At 33.2% G+C, this 20,365-nt stretch overlaps 2 protein-coding genes and 2 long non-coding RNA genes across 6 annotated transcripts in view; 1 reads left to right on the top strand and 3 right to left on the bottom strand.

The window, feature by feature from the left end:
• LOC124433902 overlaps positions 1–15,732 on the bottom strand; it is a 47,301-nt gene extending 31,569 nt beyond the window's left edge. Inside the window, exons 1-6 of one of the 2 annotated variants that reach the window (XM_046983750.1) lie at positions 14,760–14,884; positions 14,167–14,358; positions 13,882–14,098; positions 13,308–13,621; positions 13,066–13,215; positions 12,370–12,695 (exon numbers count right to left, since the gene is read on the bottom strand). In XM_046983750.1, coding sequence (XP_046839706.1) covers positions 12,370–12,695; positions 13,066–13,215; positions 13,308–13,621; positions 13,882–14,098; positions 14,167–14,340 — 1,181 coding nt within the window. In that variant the 5' untranslated portion in view covers positions 14,341–14,358; positions 14,760–14,884. Of the gene's footprint in view, positions 1–12,369; positions 12,696–13,065; positions 13,216–13,307; positions 13,622–13,881; positions 14,099–14,166; positions 14,359–14,759; positions 14,885–15,608 lie in introns of those variants that run through there. The other variant, XM_046983752.1, reaches the window with a different exon arrangement.
• Positions 1–20,365, bottom strand: part of LOC124433908 (dual serine/threonine and tyrosine protein kinase-like) — a 47,052-nt gene that overhangs the window by 23,284 nt on the left and 3,403 nt on the right. The window contains exons 7-10 of one of the 2 annotated variants that reach the window (XM_046983761.1): positions 19,375–19,779; positions 18,422–19,129; positions 17,901–18,186; positions 16,877–17,320 (exon numbers count right to left, since the gene is read on the bottom strand). In XM_046983761.1, coding sequence (XP_046839717.1) covers positions 16,931–17,320; positions 17,901–18,186; positions 18,422–19,129; positions 19,375–19,779 — 1,789 coding nt within the window. In that variant the 3' untranslated portion in view covers positions 16,877–16,930. Of the gene's footprint in view, positions 1–16,876; positions 17,321–17,900; positions 18,187–18,421; positions 19,130–19,374; positions 19,780–20,365 lie in introns of those variants that run through there. The other variant, XM_046983762.1, reaches the window with a different exon arrangement.
• Positions 360–5,968, bottom strand: LOC124433917. The gene is made up of 3 exons (XR_006944644.1): positions 5,746–5,968; positions 1,400–1,569; positions 360–1,030 (listed from the first exon to the last, which is right to left on the bottom strand). It is a non-coding gene; the product is annotated as an uncharacterized LOC124433917 (long non-coding RNA).
• LOC124433921 lies at positions 7,335–7,913 on the top strand. The gene is made up of 2 exons (XR_006944647.1): positions 7,335–7,569; positions 7,649–7,913. It is a non-coding gene; the product is annotated as an uncharacterized LOC124433921 (long non-coding RNA).

Raw genomic sequence — 20,365 nt, 5'->3', positions numbered from 1 at the left:
TTAGCTGTGTTTTGTCATTAATTGTTGTGCACTTGTGCATTAGAAGCAAACAAAATTCTTAAAATAATTTGAAAAGTAAGTTCCACAAGAACCCAATTGTTGACGTAAGGTTAGGAGTAAGATTGACAATTTCCAGTTAGAAAGCAAGATTGCATTTGCTATACCATATTAGAATTGAAAACATTTCTCCATTTCGCTTTTGTGCACCAAATGGCTCTGACCAACTGAGCTATGAAGTCACACATAGCTCAGTTGGTCAGAGCACTGCACCGGCACCACAGAGGTCATGGGTTCGAATCCCGTTGAGTCACCTAAATTTTTCAGGTTCATGAGACAATTGCTTAAATTGTCCAGCAAAGTGCGAAGATCATATTTTCATTTAATTACTAATTTCTCGACTATTACTCTTATTAAATAATTTTTAGTTTGAGGAACGAAGATTAAATTACAAAGTTTGTTTAAGGATCTCACATGCGAGTTTCCTGTCAGGGAATATTGAAAAGAAATTCACCTTGAGAAAGTCATGAGGCCAAAAAATCTCCACTTTTTCGTACTTTCCCATTTTCCTTTCATTTTCTTGCAGACAAACATATGACTCCATTTGTTTAGCGTAACTTTTACAGAAACTCTCGTGTTGTAACTGGATTGTTGTAGGCGTTTGTCGACTATCAACGCAACTCTTGAGCTTTTCGTGTAAAACAACCGTTCTTACTTCACCATATTTAACCTCACAGATAGTTGAAGTCGAACAAAGAGTGTGATGTGGAACTGCATCTTCACCGAGAATTAAATTTGGCATGGTACTACTTCCTGAACTAATTTCACCTTAATGAAAATTAATAGCGATACATGCAGCTACAATATTTAGACAATACAATTTTAGACAGCGTTAAACTTCAGTAAAGTCTTATGAAAGATTATAATAATAAACTCTATATTCGAGTCTATTTACATACGTATGGATATATTTTAATGGAGCTTCACTCTTTGAAATATCTTTCAACTTTGCTTCTCTTACTGCAAAAACTGCCTAAAAATATAGAAGTATTCTGTTTTCTTGTTTTTTTCTTTCAAAATTTTCAACTATGAGAGTAAGCTGTAGAGTTTTTGGCTAAACAGATTCCAAACTCCCATCCATTATTTATATTTTCTCTTTTCTACATACATGTTCTACTTGAGCGTTTAGAGAATGAAATGCACCCTTTATCGTTACTCAAAAATTTTTTTCATGTAAACCAATTAAATAAGTTTAGTAAATGCATGTAACTTAACCAATATATGTGCATGAAAAACCTCGTTTTAAATGCAGCCACTACTCTCATTGTAAATATCAAATGGAAACTTATCGTCGAAGTACGCTCATATATAACCGATGGTACGTTTTGTCATGCATCCTTACCGGATGTACTCCATTGTCAAAGCCCTGCTCTTCCATTTTCTTTTTAAGAATTCCCTTGAATACTGGTAGGGTGTTATTTTCATCGTATTCAATTTTCAGAATATTGAATATTTTAAGGATTTCATTGAGGTTTAAAATGTCTATATTTCGTTTTGCCATCTTCTGACAGTCTAAATTGTCATAAGGATGAAATTATTGGTATGGAACATATAACAACAATTATATTATCATTAACTCTATTTAAACCAAGCGAAAGGTTGGTAAAAAATGTTAAGATACGAACATTAACCGAAAAGATATAAACAATATAGTATTAAGTAGATTTGACACATGTCATATTAAGTGACATACAGACTTGTTATGGTAATTTTGTTGTTCGCAGATACTCAACTTGTTATTTTGTTCAAGAATAAAAATCCTAATATTTCATACATTTTCCGAGCGTTATTGCAGAATCGCGAATAATTTAACAGGTTATGGGCCCAGGAGCGTTTGAGTTTCTGTTTATGACGGCAAATACGGAAAGTATATGAGATATCGCGATTTCATGAGAATATAACTTACATAAGTGCGAAATATTGAATATGGCGACTTCGGGAAATGACGAAGCATTTACACGGATCGAAAAGTTCAATGGCCAAAACTTTCACCTTTGGAAGTTTAAGATGCAGATGATACTTGAAGAGAAGGATCTCTGGCAAATAGTTATCGGCGATGAGGTAGAACCTAATGGTGAAGGAACTACTGATACTCAACGTCGACAATATCAAAGGCGGGAAAGGAAGGCATTTGCAACAATATGTTTGTCTCTCGGCGATGAACAGCTATCTCTCGTTCGATCAGCGCGTACTGCAAAAGATGCTTGGGCGAAATTAGAAAGTCATTATGAAGTCAAATCTTTGGCCAATAAGTTATTCTTGCGAAAGAAATACTTCACTACAAGTATGGGTCCTGATGATTCCATGACCGAACATCTCAACAAGATGAAGGATATTGCAAGTCAATTAGAAGCATTGGGTGCGTCTGTTTCTGAGGAAGATCAAGTGGCGACACTCCTTTGTAGTTTACCCGATTCGTACAGTGGCTTAATAACAGCATTGGAATCTAGAGCGGATGACTTATCATTAGAATTCGTTACTGCTAGACTTCTTCACGAAGAACAGAAACGTAAAGAATCCAACGAAAGTAAGGATATTGGTGAGAAAGCACTACTATGTCAAAAGTCCAAACACGACAAATTTAAGAATACCAAATTCAAAAGAAAAGGTAAATGCCATAACTGCGGGCTACCTGGACATTGGGCTAGAGAATGTCGCAAACCCAAACAAAATCAGCAAAGTGACAATAGAAATAAAAGGGAAGATGCATCTTACGGAGCCACAGTTCAGAATTCATCATTGTTTACAGATAGCAAAGAATCTGCATGGTACATTGATTCAGGTGCATCATCTCATATGTCATATAATAAGGACATCATGGTTGATTTCATCCCATTCAAATTCTCTGAAAAGGTAAAGCTAGGAGATGACAGAATAGTTCAAGCACTGGGAAAAGGAAATGTACACATTGAGATTAAGTCTAAGAAGAAGTATGAACCAAGAAGATTGGTTGATGTTCTATATGTTCCAGATTTAGGAAAAAATCTCTTCTCAGTTAGTGCTACGGCAAAACGAGGATACTCAGTTGAATTTAATCAACATACTTGCTTGATACTTGATCAAAATGGATCTATATCTGGATCAGGAAGAATGATAAATAACCTGTATGTTCTTGATGTTAAAGAAGAACAGGATGATTCAAAGCATGCGAATGTTTCTACAAGTGATACTAGCGAAGAAATATGGCATCAACGTTATGGCCATCTAAGCCTGAAGAATTTACGTCTACTTCGAGATCAAAAGTTGGTTAAAGGTCTTAATTTTCAATCCGATGATCACTTTGAAGTTTGTGAAGGATGTGCACAAGGAAAGCAGATACGAGCAACCTTTCCTCGAGAACCTGCAACGCGTGCTAAAGATGTACTTGATCTTGTCCATAGCGATGTTTGTGGACCGATGGAAGAAACAAGTCTTGGTGGAAATAAATATTTCATAACATTTATTGATGATAAATCAAGGTATACAACAGTCTACTTTATGAAGAGTAAGGATGAAGCTTTTGAGAAATTTAAAGAGTTTGAAGCAATAGTGACCAATCTCACTAACAAGAAAATTAAAGTACAAAGCAGACGGTTCAATTGAACGGCATAAAGCTCGGTTAGTTGCTAAAGGATACTTACAAGAATATGGTTTAGATTATGAAGAAACATTTTCTCCAGTAGCAAAATATACATCGATTCGCTCTCTCTTGGCAATTGCTAATCAGTTAGATTTGGACGTACACCAAATGGATGTTTCGACGGCATTTCTGAACGGCGAACTCAAAGAGGAAATATACATGAAGCAACCTGAAGGATATGAGAAAAAGGGACAAGAACAGAAGGTCTGTAAATTAAACAAAAGCATATATGGCTTGAAGCAATCTTCGAGATGCTGGTTTGATACCATTGATCAGTTCTTAAAGAAATCCGCTTACGTTCAATCCAATTCTGATCCGTGCCCGTACATTAAACGAAAGAGAGATAATATCATGCTTTTAGCGTTATACGTCGATGATTTGATTCTTGCAAGTAACAACAAGAAAATGCTAGAAGAGGAGAAAGGTATTTTAAAGAAACGCTTTGAAATGAAAGATCGAGGTGAAATTCATTTCTGTCTTGGCATTCAAATTCAACGAGACAGGGAAAAGAAACAAATGCGACTTCATCAATCAAAGTATTTGACGAATTTATTGAAGAGATTTGGAATGCAAGACTGCAAACCTGTTGCAACCCCCGTTGAGCTCGGAACCAAGTTGTTGAATAATGAAGGAGAGCCAACGAACATAACAAAATATCAAGCATTAATTGGTGCATTAACGTATGCAGTTACAGCGACAAGACCAGACCTGGCACAAGCACTTTCAACAGTTAATCAATTCTGTGCTAACCCTAGCCAAAACCATTGGAATGCTGCCAAACGTATTTTACGTTACATTAAAGGTACGATTAACTACGGCATTTGCTTTGATGGACATAAGGAATCTGAAGTCAAATTAAGTGGATTTGTTGATGCTGATTGGGGATGTGATCCAAATAATCGAAAATCACATTCAGGATACCTATTCATGATTTGTGGTGGATTGGTAAGTTGGGCAAGCAAAAAGCAAAGTATTGTAGCTCTCTCATCTACTGAAGCTGAGTATGTTGCAGCATCACAAGCATGTCAAGAAGCAATATGGTTAAGAGGATTACTACGTGATTTAAACTTCACTCAAAAGAAACCAACTATCATAAAAGAGGATAATCAAGGAGCAATAAGTTTGTCGAAAAATCCGAAATACCATCCAAGAACGAAACACATTGACATAAAATATCATTTCATTCGCGACAAAGTACTGAAGAAAGAAATTGCACTTGAGTATTGTACGTCACAACAAATGGTTGCTGATATGTTAACGAAACCATTAGGAAAAACTGTATTTCAACGAATGAGATCTAATATGGGAGTAACAAACATTTAAAGGAATAGTGATTAGTTTATATTTTTCGAAAGGGAGTGTTAAGATACGAACATTAACCGAAAAGATATAAACAATATAGTATTAAGTAGATTTGACACATGTCATATTAAGTGACATACAGAACTTGTTATGGTAATTTTGTTGTTCGCAGATACTCAACTTGTTATTTTGTTCAAGAATAAAAATCCTAATATTTCATACATTTTCCGAGCGTTATTGCAGAATCGCGAATAATTTAACAAAAAAAACTATATATGGCATTATTCGACATGAAACGAATCTTTCTTTTGCTGTTTTGCAAAAGTTGGCCTTCACTTCCTTGTTTTCGTCTGTAAAAAGTAAATCCTCTGAAATTGTGTTGTTTGAAACTCATGATACAACTCGTTTGAGTGTTCGTCCTTTTTACTTTCCTTCTAATGCTTGGACCGCTGGGTATTTAGTTATTTGTCCTTTCCTAAAAGCTACAGTGAGAATTGTCTTCGTTTACACCTTAAGTATGAGGACGTAATTTTAGCTTATTATTCTTCTTTGAGAAATTGAATAATTTGATTCTGTCTTTATGTAAAATAATATTGTTTTCGAAGCTGAACTGTAAGGTTCATTACAACGATTTCTTTTTATCAATGCTGACATATTCTTTCACAATAATTTCTATTTAAACAAACATTCACATATTCCACACTTGGTGAATCGTACAACTAAATGCAAGTATAAGACTGTATTTACCAAAATGCATTACACATTACCTGACACGTATTATTATAGTTTATTTATAGCTGTCTTCCGTCCAATTTAGCCATTATATATATAATAGTGTTGTGATGGTAGGCATGTCGTCTTTGAGGTAAATTACTTGTCGGTGAAAACTTATAATTTCATAAAGCCTAAAATCTTGTTGTTATTTGCAGTTGATATCAGCTTCTTCGGAGTCGGAGTTATATATTTAGATAATTATGATTCGCTCACTTGGTTTTCAATGGAGAAGTGTCAAAATTCCACTCATACCAAAACTTGTTGCTGGTGGGGGAGTGAGGTCTCCTGGTGTGCATTGTGTGTTTCATAAAAATTCATATAAAGGTTGCTATCAACACGAAAACGTTTAATTTGATAAGAATCTTCAATACGAAAAATTGTTGAAATGAAAAACTAGCCTTACATCAAAATCCATTCAGAATGCTAATTGTTTAGTATATGATTTTTAGTCTAGTAATTGCTGTCGAAGGCTTCAAATAGGGCCTCTTCAAGATAAGAAAAAGACAAAGACAACAATTTAGCTATCATTATGATAAACAGGATCCTTTAACAATCATAGCTTACGCTTCACTTACTTAATTCTTTATCTGACAAGCTCTAGCTTTACCATAATTTATCAGTAAAAATTGTTTTGACAATTGACAGGTTTTCTTGCTTACAGTTTGCTTATAATGCCGTACTAATGAAATACCATAAACGTTTTTGTCTGCAGCTTTAACAATTGATTGTGTTGCATATATTATTGCTATATATTCGTGATGCGTTGAATAAATAAATAACTTCGCCATCACTCAAATGCATTGTCTTGTGTGGGTTGGTAAGTTCGTGATTCGTTTACCTCATGACAAGTAAGTTATAAAGCTGAGCAGTTTACATTAATGGTTTACTAATATACCTTTTGATTCATAAACGTTTTAAATCATTAAAACATATTTAAAATTTTTTAATGTCGTTTGTTTTCATGAAGAAGACATGGCAATTCAATGTTTGTTTTTTGTATCAGATGCAATGTGCAAAGGTTTAAGTTGAATATAGAGTCGACGCGCATAGGAAAAAAATGGCGAAGTTGAAAGTGGTCAAAAATGGCTTACATGAAGTTTTCGGTTTTTTACAAGGATACGTGCATATTGCCATAGTCACCTATTCCAACAACCATGTAAAGATAAAGACAGTCTAATAAACTTAGTAAACATAATTTAAGGCCATAAAAATGAAATCCCATGTAATGTGCATCTACTGACTGGTTTTCGTAGATCTTTGAGCGGCAAAACGCTGGTTTCCCTCATCTTTAGAGAATTGCTCTAAAGAATAACAAAAAAAGGGTGGCCATGTCTTCTGCAGTAGGGTTAGATTCGCAATCTATACGAAGAAACAAGAGTTTAAAATTTCGTATTCTGGAATCAGATACCTATAATTACCATGACAACAAAGAAAAACAAATGCAGTTTTTTTAAGGAAAGCTGCCAAGTTTCGTCATTGATTTAATTGAACAACAATTTTAGCTTATACATTCCGACTGATTTAGAAACACTTCATTCTTATTTCAGAGATGATTTTTGATTCCTAGCACGTGAAATTAGCTCCCCAGGAGCTTTTCAACCACACAATTGGAAGAAACTTAGTAAGAAGGATTTTCAAAAGTTGTATCCTGTACGAAGAAGTTCTTACTAAGCCGTAAATTGTCGTTGTGCTGCTCTTGCATTATGAGAATTTGTCGCGAATTCTTCGCAAATTTACGTCTAGTATGATGATAACTTAAAGCAAGCAACACAAGCGAGTGGCTCGCAGGAGAATTCACGAAAAGGAAAAAATAAGGCGTGAGTAAAATTAGATTTTGTACGACAGATTGCTGTGCTTTAACTCCGATTTTTATATTTTTGCTTTGTTTATTTATAGAAAATATGAAACGCTAAATAACTTACCAGTTGAGGAAAGGGAAAGTCATGCTGTGCTTATAAGTCAGCTGAAGTGAGTAAACTGTAATTAAATTTTACCGCTTACATAACCTTCAAGAGAAAGTTTACAGCTGAATGAATGTTACTGAAAACAAACAGTAACGTTTGTTACCAGCTCAATTTAATACGAACTATTACCTATTAAAATATTTTATCACAGCGTCAGGATCAACGAATTCTAAGAAACACGAAAAACTAAAACAAAACACTTTTTGCTCTTTTGATTGTTTTGTTTGCCAGAAAGATTTTTTTACCGGATCCAGAGGTTTTCCCTCCACGCCCACTAAGAGAAGAAACACTGTTTCTACAAATGACCAAAAACTTTTATATTTTGAAAGAATTATTTGACCACTGCAGTCTGCACATAGTTTTTTTACGTGGATTGTTGTCTGAAATCTCTGTTCACGTAATTAGATTTCCTTGAAAACGGTACCATATAAAGTCTGTAAACGTTTTGATTTATATGCAGTATCGATCTATTTGACTCATATTACGAAATTATTGCGTTTTAAGGCAATTATATGATAATTCTTAAGCAATAGGTTTTTTAAACATATTATTGGTTCACAAAGTTGATATCATATGTAGTTTAGCAAAATTTACGAAGTAGCTATGCTTAATCCATATATTTATTTTCTGAAATTTAGAAACAGTATGGCCATCTCAAACTCTATCTAATGCGTTTCTATGGCATTTATTAACACATTATCAGCCATAAAAACGTCTACATATTTTTAACACGACAATTAAAATCTAATATTAATAAAGCATTAAAACGCTTATTTATGTCATATGGCTAACACGTATGGCTAACGCATATGGCTAACACGTCATATCGTTTGTAAATGAAAACTTCCTAGGACCTCGTGATTTATTTCATGCGCAAATGGATAGCACGTCATATAGTTTGTAAATGAAAACTTCCTAGGACCTCGTGATTTATTTCATGCGCAAATGGATAACACATCATATAGTTTGTAAATGAAAACTTCCTAGGACCTCGTGATGTTCTTCCAACTTTTTAATTTTCTAACATTTGAAAACACATTTTACTTGTCGGTCTTTGATCATGTTTATGCAACCAGCAAAACGTCATCAAATTTTGCATCATGGGAATGGTAATTTTATTTTCGTCATTTTTTGGTCTGTGACCTTTGATGACCTTTGATTTGAATTCCTCTTTCACAATTGGCATGAGTTCCTCGAAAGCCACGACACCATACCACATCTCCCAAAGCATGATACCAAAACTGTAAATATCTGCAGCTTTTGTCATATGATGCAAGTTTTCCAGTACTTCTGGTGCATGGTAAATGATACTTTTTTCAGTTTCCTTGAATTCACCAACAATTCCAACATCAGATATCGCTGCTACGTCGTTGTCTTTTATCTAGAAAATGTCAATGTGTTAAAATCCATCTTTATAATGTAGTACATCAACCGTGTAAGCTGCCTGCTCTTTTTGAATGTTGTAAAACGTAGTAATCTAGGCGATTGTGTAATTTACAAAAAGTGTTAAGTTTTTTTTATCTAAATTTTGAAACAAAAATTGCTATATTCCACAGCTACATTTTGATAATTCAAAACACAGTTTCCTTAGTTTTTTAAGTATTTTTATTGCAACACTATTTGTGACAGCAGCACTTCTTACATTTGCCATTTGTGGAAAAATCACAGAGAGAATATGTCTTGAAAAAGGTCCAGCAACTCTGAATTTATTTATTCAATTGTAATTATATTCAATCATTATACTTTATTCCTTCACTGGATTAAATGATAAATTTCTGAAAGTTTTCGTAGATCTGTAATTTGTTGTTTAACTTTATTAGTTATCTTAGCATTGATGGTGGGAATACTGTTATTGTTAAAATTTTTAATGCTGTTATTCGTTCGTTCTAAACAAAAAGGTACTTCTCTCATGGATAATTACGTTTGGTTTATTTTAGCTGGTTTCAATGTGTTATCATAGGGTCGTTAAAATTAGATAATAATTCTACTAAAATTTATGTATTTATTTATAACAAAACCATTCAAGACCTCAAGGAAAGCAATTTAAAAAAGCCAAGTGATTAATTGAATCATTCGTAAACGCTGCAATATATGCTACAGTCTCAATTATTTAGTTCTTTAAAAAAAGAATTATTGCCCAACATGTGTAACATTGACATTATGTAATATCATCCCCATCATTGACTTGTCAACTGCTTCTGGCATTCTTTACTCAAAGTGTTGTTGCTAATTTCTTGATATGTAAAATGAAAAGCATACGAACCAGAACATTTTCCAATTTAAGATGTCGATGTACGAGACCCCTCTCATGGACGTAGTTTAGCCCGTTTGCAATTTCTTTTGCCCATCTCTTATAATTCAATGTTGCCAATTTTGTGTTGTGGGATTGAGCTGGGACATTTTTTGGATTGTCAAAAATGACTCTCCGAAGGCTTTTCTTGCAAAGTGGCATTATGAAAATATACTTCTGTGGGTCATCTTGCTTCATCACTCCAATAAGTTGAAGAACGTTGTCATGTTTCAAATGTCTAAGTATACGTAATTTTGATAGATTAGTAAGGGCAATACTATAATTTTGTGTGCAATTAAGAACAAACTATATCTACCACTGCCATGATTTCAAAACAGTTGATAGTTTAATTTTTGCAATGCTATTGTACATGTTTGCATTGAAATTATTTGAAATTACAATGTTTGCTAGAATTAAAATAGAAAAATGATTCACTCTAAAGTGGTCAAGGAAATGTAAATTGAAACATTTACTCGCAGATGCTCTTGGACAGGTAGTTACGAAATTATTGATTTTGGTAGATAACCTACTTGTTAGGGTAAATTTGACAATGAATTCCTAAAATACAACGCAATGTATCTGAAAAACCTTAGGATGGGGAAGCAAATAAAATTCCCCAAGAAAGTTAACCAATTCAATGAAAGTTGAATGAAATTTAAAAGACAAGCATAAAATACAATTACCTTACATCAAGTTGCTCATTCAAATAAAATCTTCCATTCATTTGGTCAAATGGATTTTTGAAAACTTTCAAGGCAATGTTTTCTAGTAATGGTATGGACGATTCAGACCGCTTCACAATTTTTTTTTCCGCGATAAACTTGAGCAAACTCTCCTTCTCCAATATGAGACAGAAGTTTAGGTTCCCATGTTAAATCACGTTTGTCTATTGTCGATGGAAACAACTTCAGTCCCAACGGTGTTATCTTATCTCTCAGTTCTTCGCTCTTTTCCTGAATAGGAGCATAATGATGTTCCATCTCCTGATTACTACGTGAATCATCACTCAACTTCTTCACCATTTTCTTATCACCTTCTACTACATGTGGAATGAGATTTGAATAAATCGACACAATCTCTTCAGTTTTATTTATTAGTGCTTGCGCCTCTTCAAGAATTGGTTGGGCTTTTTTTTCCTCCAAAAATTTTTTCGAGCGATGTCGCAAATATTGATAAGGGTTTTCTTCAAATTTACGCAATGCTTTATGGGAATTAACTTCCTTTGCAAATACAACTGTACCCAGTACTGGTGCACCAATAAGAACACCCGCAGCAGCAACGGGTAACCATATGGGCAGCATGGCTCCAACAAAAACTTTTGTCGGGAGGGATTGCTGGCTTCGGCGTGTCAAATTTTCAGCTTGCCACTTCAGGCTATTGCCATCGTTTCCCAAACGGTCAAGTTCTTCTTTAAAGACGTGTAAGCTAAAGAGAAGATTCAATTTTTGTTGAGATTAAAGCTTGGGTGAATGAAGTCGTCGCAAACACACAGGGGAAAGCCAATCCCAGTCGTATACGATTTAAGTTTAACTTTGTTAGGTTATGTTTTTAGGTTATCAATTAAAAATAAAAGTAGGCTTTCATTATTCATAATTACTGTACTTTGATCAATCACGATCAAAACAACCTTTTCAAGTAACGATCAATAGTTTCCCAGTGGATGTTTTCATGAATTTGTTCTTTCATTTCCCATTCATTTATAAGTTGCAAAAACTTTTCAGCAATTGATTTATCGATATTTCCTTTTGTCAATTTCCATTTGTGCTCGAGCATTTGATCCACATCATCGGTGTTCCAGGAATAGAATTTTTCTTCAAATTCACTCATTTTTATGTATTCTTTCATCATATCAGAAAAAGGTTTTGTTTTAGATTGTAACTCCGTTCTTATTTTTTCGCTTTCATCCTCATTTTGACTTTGGATTTTTTTAATTCGACATTCGAGTGAATCTATTCTTTTGCGATTATTTCCTTGTACTAAATTAGCCTGGACTTTAAAGAAATTTGCCAACTTGAAAATCTGAGACAGAATCGTATCTAATTTCCTGAAACAACACAATCAGATACTGAAAATCAAGTTCAAAGAAAAAAGCTATAACTAAAACTATAACTATGAACTGCATGATTGGCAAAAAAGCTAATATTACTTTTCAGCCATCATGAATATAGCTGAGCACAAATCATTTTTTCTCGCAACAACTAAATCATTCTTTTATCTTAGTTTATTAATATTCTGGAGGAGAACATGGAAATATCCACTTATGGAAATCCCTTACTGCAGATAAAAATCTATTTGATTTAAGCTGTTCCATGCTGCCTGTAGATAAAAAGCTTGTGATATACCGAATCTTGTGACCAACTTACTGCCAATTGTCGTACAGTCGAATGTCAATCGCACGTAGTATTAGTTGCCTAATACTGTCTAGTAATCTTTGAAACTCTGGAGAAATGCCGCCACATTCTTGCACTTTAATGGCATTTTTTGCAGATATTGTTAGAATGTGCTTCTTTGTATTGGCAACTTCCCAGCATTCAGCTAGCTGTTTTTCAAGGTGTTTTCTTACGGAATCTTGCTCTTTCTTTTCTACTTGATCCCATTTATTTGCTACAAAAAGTGTGCATTCTGCGAGAAGGTTAATACAATGACGGCCAGCATTAGACGTTTCATGTTTCTCGGCCATTTTTTTCATCTGAAGAGATAAACATCTTATGATTACCACGTGTTTGAATTGGTTGAATTAAATTCTGTGTTTTTGACATTTTTCATTTACATTTTTCAGAAATGTTTTCAATATTCATGCTTAAAAACTTGAAAAAAGACAATAACTGTTGGCGCATCTTTAAGTTCAAAATATCGAAGCCGAAAATATCAAGTATAAATAAAATCATTATTGAAAACATTTATAACAAATAGTAATTTGCTTAGTTGTAGTTCATAAAATGCATCAGACATTAGCAATTTGGCTACCTCAATTTACATTTATTTGTGAATGAATCTTAAGTCAATCATGGAAAGTAGAGATTTTGTTGCAAAAAAATGCTGCAAAAGTTTTGAAGTACCTTCATTGTAGATTCTCTTTGCACACCACCAGCTCGTGCAACATCAAGAATATAAATATATGCAAAAGCATTTGGAAGATAGTTCATTAAAATTTCGTCCATTTTTTCTGATTCACCAAGACCTGGACTGTCCACAATAACAATTCCTTGCTGCAAATTACAAATGAAAGCTTAAGGAAATTGAAGAAAATTCTAACGTTACGCACTGGCCTATCAAAGAGTAAAAATGTGTAGTTGTAAACCTTCAGTAAATCATGTGGCCAAAATATTTCTACTCTTTCAATTTCTCGTGTTTCCCTCGTGTTCTCGGGGTTAACATATGAACCGATTCGCTCAGCATAACTCTGCTCAGATTCTTCATTTCTTTCCAGACTAACGACTTTGGGAGCACGTCGTCTTTTTTGTACGTTTTCATATTTATAGTGTACAATCATTTCTTTGTCTTTGCCAAATTTAACCTCGCATATTGTTGAAGTCGAATGAAGAGTATGATGCGGCACTGCATCTTCACCAAGAATCAAATTTAGTATAGTGCTTTTTCCAGCACTTGTTTCACCTTCACGAAAGAATCAAAACACATGATATTGCACGTGTAGTTTTACTAAAAACTTCAGGTGGGGCTTCTTTGTAAAAGTAAAGTAAGGAAAGATTTCTTGTGAATATTATGAAATGGAATTTAACCATAGTACATATGTCATTCCATATATAAATTAAAAGTTTAGAATGCGCTGAGTTTGATGAGCTCAACCCAGATTCAAATTAACAAATTATTCAAATTATTCAATTTTTATCGCATAGTCTGCTGAGGTTTTTTACCTGCAATTAGAAGATAATATTTCTTTTTTTCCAATGATTTTTGAATGTCGTTAATGTACTGTCGAACATCAACTTTGATATTAAGAAGGTCGTTTAATATTGGAAAATCTACATCCCCAAGACGGTGTAAACACTCATTGATTTTTTCGTTGTAGTGTAACAAAGCAGCTCTATTTCGGTTGTCTCTTGACTTTGCTTTCTCCACAACTTCAGCACCCTAATTAATGTAAATGCTTTCTTCATAAACTTAAGCCATCACACAATTCTAATATTCATTGTTTGTACCGAAATTCCATTCGCGTATATTCCACTTCTGGAAGTTTGATCACGAATTCTCTCTTTTAGTATTGACTTCAAACTGCTTAGAGACGCAGTCTCGTCGTCGTATTTAATGTTCAAAATGCGAACTATCTCTAGGATCTCGTGAAGTTGTAGACTGTCAACGCTCTTTCGTGGCATTTTGCAAATTTCTTTTATCTATAATTGTTTTGTTTTAAAAATTAATGGTCAAAATGTAGAATTGGTGATGGTACAATCTTTGCATGTTTTTGTCATTGAACTAAAATACATGGAACGCTATCTGTAATAGAAAATCGTGATAATTTGTTGAAGCCAAATCTTACACCCAGACACGCATGATTATACCCAGACACGCGCATGTAGTTCAATCAATATTCACTCCGCGAGAAAATCTCGAAACACTACACACGCGTGTCTGGGTGTAATTTCGCGTGTCTGGGTTTAAGATTTGGCTTCAATTATTTGCTTCATATAGTGTTCCACCATGTATTTTAGTTTAATGGCTTTTGTAAAAGTTTACTTTGTTTTATGTAATACTTTGTTTTGTGTAATACTTTTAATATAAAAAATTACATTACGTGTCGTGAACAATAGTAATATTTTAATGGATTTTTTCTTTGTGCTAGGTAATTTTCGTTTGATGATAGGTACAGATATGACTTGCTTTGAACATAGTTTAATGAGATTCCCAGTTTCAATCAAAGTGACTGCTACAAAAATAACCCATATATACAGAGTTTAATGCATAGAGTTTAATGGATGAGCTATGTGTTTGTATGTTTTTTAATTTGCATGCAGCCAATCTCAGCATGCATACATGAACGAGGAAGTTAGGAATCAATGATATTTACTAGTTGGCTTTCATCTGTGTATCTATGTAAACATGTTGCATGTAAGCACGGAAACTTTCACAGGTTTCCATAATGAATTGAGGAAACTTGTAGCATTCTAAGTATTTGATCATTAATTAATTGATCAAAGTTATGTCAATATAAGCAAACGTCACTTTCTCTTCAACAATGACTTCATTTTTTAGGCTTGTTGTTTACTGATACATGTTCTTGGCAGTAGCCTTTGGATGTCTCATTAAAAATAAGCGAAATAAATGTCAGCAACATTAAGTTATTATATTGAGCTTGTCAAAACACCAGTCGTCTTTAAAGATGCTGTCAAATCATAAATCTATATGTGCTGCGTTAATTTAAAGAAAAAAACTTAACTGAAGCGATGATAAAATCATTATCTTAAATATATAAATTTTACAATGCAATGAAAATTTTGATGGTTACTTAAATTAAGGAAGAAGGATTTGGCAACTAAGATATTACAAGGAAATTGTTTTAATCTAATAAAAGAATGTTTGAAGGCCAAATATAAGTTTGCTTATGTTTGCTTATACAATCAATGTTCAACATTTTTCAACTAACCTGCTTCGGAAAAAGTTAACACACCAACAACAGCGAGGACATATTTGACCAACTAATATAAAAGCAGAGTCAGTTGCTCAACGTTATCATACTTTGATATGAAGGATATATGCACCGTTGAGTTCTTTGAAAACATTCTATGCAGCGGATGAAATAAATAATGCACTTATGCGAAGAATTCTTCTACAGTAATTCACTTAAAGTACGTCAGCATTTAACAATAATCTTCAATATTAGTTGTTATGCCTGACAAATGTTGATGCCTGAAAATTGAAGATTTAAGTGTGCGTATTGATTTTAAAGACAGCATGAATTGCATAAAAATTCTTAACTTTTCTTTGAGCAAAGTTCATGAGATTTTCTTAGTAGGTTGTGCATTTATTATATACATTCAACTTTATCTAATCATAGAATGATTGGATTCAATTTGTGAACGAATATTCTTTGTTCCTGCTTGTTTGTGGAGATTATTAAATAAAGTTTTGTCATAGAATGTGCGTGAGCTGATAAGATCGCGTTGGCGCGTGAAAACCTATCGGAATGACAAACGTTTTGTAAACAAAACAAACTCGAGCTTCTTTTTGTTTTTTCATTCTATAGGCACTTGTCAAACAATCAAATATTTTCAACAAAACATAGCTATTATAGAAATGCGATGTTGCAATCGAAACTAATGTTTGAATCGAAAGATTTTCAAAAATGTTTAGATGTTTACAGTTTTCATAACTGAAGAGAATAAGATTTTGCCAAAGGAACGAAAGCAAAAATAAAAATATTAAATGAAGAAATTTGTATATATGTCCTGCTTCTTCTCATAACCAGTTGAATACTTACAAAGATTAGTGTTGTATAATCGCTGCGACGCTATCAGTGTATCATCTGCACAGAAACACTATTACAATGTCGCTTAGAACATTCTTTTTTCTATTTTCATTTTCTGTGCCACTTTCTTTGATTCACTTAACTACGTTTAGCTGTGTTTAATCATTAATTCTTGTGTACTTGTGCATTAGAAGCAAGCAAAATTCTTAAAATAACTTGAAAAGTAAGTTCCACAAGAACCCAATTGTTGACGTAAGGTTAGGAATAAGATTGACAATTTCCAGTTAGAAAGCAAGATTGTATTTGCTATACCATATTAGAATTGAAAACATTTCTTAAGTACTCCATCTTGCTTTTGTGCACCAAATGGCTCTTGAATTCTCTTAAACTTCCGTCTTCAACCAGTCATTAAATTTTAGAGGCATTCAATAGAAAAGAGACTGAAATTATCACTGATATGAAAGAAATTCATTCATTATGAAATCTACATAAAAGGAAAACTATAAATTTGTTGACATAAAGGTCTTCTCTTGGAGTCTCTTCAAACATTGTTGAATGATTGGTCTTTGATGAGGATTATGGTGCCAACACGTCTCAATCATGCTCTTTATATGTGGATAGTTCATGACCTTATCTAGTTTTGGTCGATAACCGTTGATGATCTTTGATTTGAAATCATCTTTTATAATAGGTGTAAGCTCTTCGAAGACTTTAACACCATGCCACATTTCCCAAAGTAAGATTGAAAAACTATAGATATCTGCTTCTTTCTTCATGTTATCAAAGCTCTTCAAAACTTCTGGAGCAAGGTAGATCATACTTCTCTCGGTTACGTAAAATTGTCCTGAAATTCCAATGTCTGATATCGCTGGTTCACCGTTTTCGTTGATCTGTAGAAAGTGGTGCATGATAATTGAGATTAAATCATATCTTTGAAACAATAAAAATTCCGTGATTGCTAAATGAACAATATAGTAAATTAAAATAACAAGCCTTTCAGAGAGATGGAAGACGGTACAAACAAATAAAAGCTATGGTATATATGCTCATCAAAATATGAATTTCTATCATTTTAATATACATGCTATCACAATTCCGAAAGTCGATTTATAAGGAAACTATACAAGCATATTTCTAAAAAAAGTTGAAAAATAATGTCAACCAACTGCAATTTTTTCAAATATCAATTTGTTGTAACCGTTTATTAAAAGATTATCCAAAAAGTTGATTTTGAAAATTTCAAAACTAATGCCATTCAAAATATATTGAAATAAAATGATGATTGTTATGTGACCAACTATATTCGCATGTGAGATCCTTAAACAAACTTTGTAATTTAATCTTCGTTCCTCAAACTAAAAATTCTTTACTAAGAGTAATAGTCGAGTAATTAGTAATTGTTAGTGACAAAATGATTGACTAACATATTTAGAAACATATTTTATGATTTTTCGGCATTTAAATACAAACCAAAATATTTTCAAGTTTAAGATGACGGTGTACAAGACCCATTTCATGTATATACTGCAATCCATTAGCAATCCCTTTAATCCAGCTCACAAATTTCTCGATTGCTGCATTGACATTATTTGAATTTGCTGGAATTACGTCATTGTCATCCATCACCACTTTCCTGAAATTTTTCTTGCACAACGGTAACACAAAAGCATGTATCAAATGTTTTGAACCATCGTCCTTTATAATTTCTTCCTTTACTGCTCCAATAAAAGGAAGAACATTTTCATGCTTTAAACACCTGTTAAAAATTTTTTACATAAATTGTATGAAATGAATTATTGAAGATTATTTTATATATCTGAGTTTTCATGAAAAATTCAAAAATGTGCTAAATAAAAATGGAAATCACAAAAACGTTATCAAAATTTCAAGATAACATAAATGATAAACAGAAATGTATTTTTAGAGTAATAAAAACTGCATTTTTATTATTTGAGGTTGAAACTTTTAGTCGCACTCGGCTTGACTATTACCTTAAAAGAGCTTCCTCGTCTATGTAAAATCTTACATTCAGATCATCGAATAAATGTTTGAAAACTTTCACAGCAACTTTTGAAAGATGTGGCTCAGCTGTGCTCGTGTTAATCATGCCACGATAAACGCGAGAGAAATCTCCCTCACCGATTTCAGCTCTGTAGGTATTGTCCCATCTTACATCACGGCGATTTATTGTTGCTGGTAAAAGTTCCCAGCCTAAGGAGATCATCCTTTTTCTCAACTCACCACCTTCTTTTTGAATTGGAGTGTATTTTTCTGCCAATTCCTGATTGCTTCGTGTCTCATTGCGTAACTTGACCACCATTTTCTTGTCTGCTTCAATTACGCGTGGAATAAGGCTTGAGTAAGGATTCAGTTTTTTTCTGGTTTTCTGTGTGAGTTGTTTTGCTTCTTCCAAAACTTCTTCGGCTAATTTTTCGTTCAGGAACTTTTCCGATCGACGTTTTACATAATTCAGTAACTCTTTCATGTTGTTGTTGGTAGAAAGTCTTCTGGTAACTACAATTGGGGCCAGAATTGGCGCACTTATCAATACTCCAGCTGCAGCAAATGGTAACCAGAGGGGAAAAGAAAGCCCGAAAAGAATTTTAGTTGAAAGGGACAAATCACTTTGTTCATTCTCCTCCATCTTGTCATCAATACAAGTGCTCATTTTATCAAGCTCCTCTTTTAAAAGACTGAATCTGAAAGATAAAATTCGATAATCTCACGTAAATTTATTACATGGTTTTCATATAAATACATGGGTATGAAAAAAGGCCAAAATATATCGTCAATTTCTATAGCCTTCATTATACCCTATATACAGCTCTCATGTCAATGATTATCATATCTTAGTTCATATTTCTATTACATTAGTGACCACCTCTTTATTCATTGATTATACTTTTTTGACTGATTGAAAACCAATTAAAGTCGATTTACAAACTTTTTGAGGTAATTGTTGACGATCATCCAATGAGTTTTTTCGTATACTTGTTCGTTGATTTCCCAGTCTCTTAATAACAGCGAAAATTTCTCAGAAATGGCTTCTTCAACATTCTCTCTGGTTGTTTCCCAATTTTTACCACGAAGCTTCTCTACTCCAATGGTATTCCAAGTCAAGAAACTGTTTTTAAAGTCTTCCGTTTTAATGTAGTCTTTCATCTTATTAGATACAGTCTCCGTTGCAGGATCCAAATCTATTTCTAGTAATTTTCGTTCATTCTTCTCTTGATCCTGAATATCCTTAATACGAGATTCAATAATGCTATATCTTCGTATCGAATCTTTAGCTTGATGTTTAAAGTAATCTGCCAGCCTAATGACTTGCCAGATGATCATATCTAAAGTCCTGTGGTATAGAAGTATGTAAATATATTTTTAGCAATTTTAAATAGTCGTACACTATTTTGAAATAGGCATCTACAAATTATGCTACAATGACGTCAGTTGCTAGAATGAAATGGGAAATTTTATATGTATAACTATCTTGTTTTTTAAATAAGTTGATTCTGTTTATCGATTTTGACAACTCTAATGATAAAAGGTTTTTGTTTTTCATTCATCATTTTTAATTACCTGTTTTTTCAATTGTTCTACCATGTTTCAATTGTTAGTTGAGGAAAAGTTACCAATTGCTCACATTAACAAAATATTTTGCAAAACTGCATCGTATATTAATGCTCTGTTAGTATGTATGATATTTGACAGCAAAGAAAGAAACAGAGCAAAAATTGATTCGCAGAAGATAAAAATGTTTGATATAAGATCTGACTAGCTGACAACTGTAAAAATAGGAATGCATATCGTTTTCACATAAATCCATTTTTTCTATAGAATTTTTAGGTCATAGTTTTATGATATAATGATAATAATTTATTATGTATGTCAAGTAGCACAAAGAACTTACTCAGATTTACGCATTCGCTACTTTGCAA

This window comes from Xenia sp. Carnegie-2017, unplaced genomic scaffold (genome assembly GCF_021976095.1).
Source record: "Xenia sp. Carnegie-2017 unplaced genomic scaffold, XeniaSp_v1 HiC_scaffold_14, whole genome shotgun sequence".
Classification (NCBI taxonomy): domain Eukaryota; kingdom Metazoa; phylum Cnidaria; class Anthozoa; order Malacalcyonacea; family Xeniidae; genus Xenia; species Xenia sp. Carnegie-2017.
Note: the sequence above shows the minus strand (reverse complement) of the source record. Positions and strands in the feature narration are given on the sequence as shown.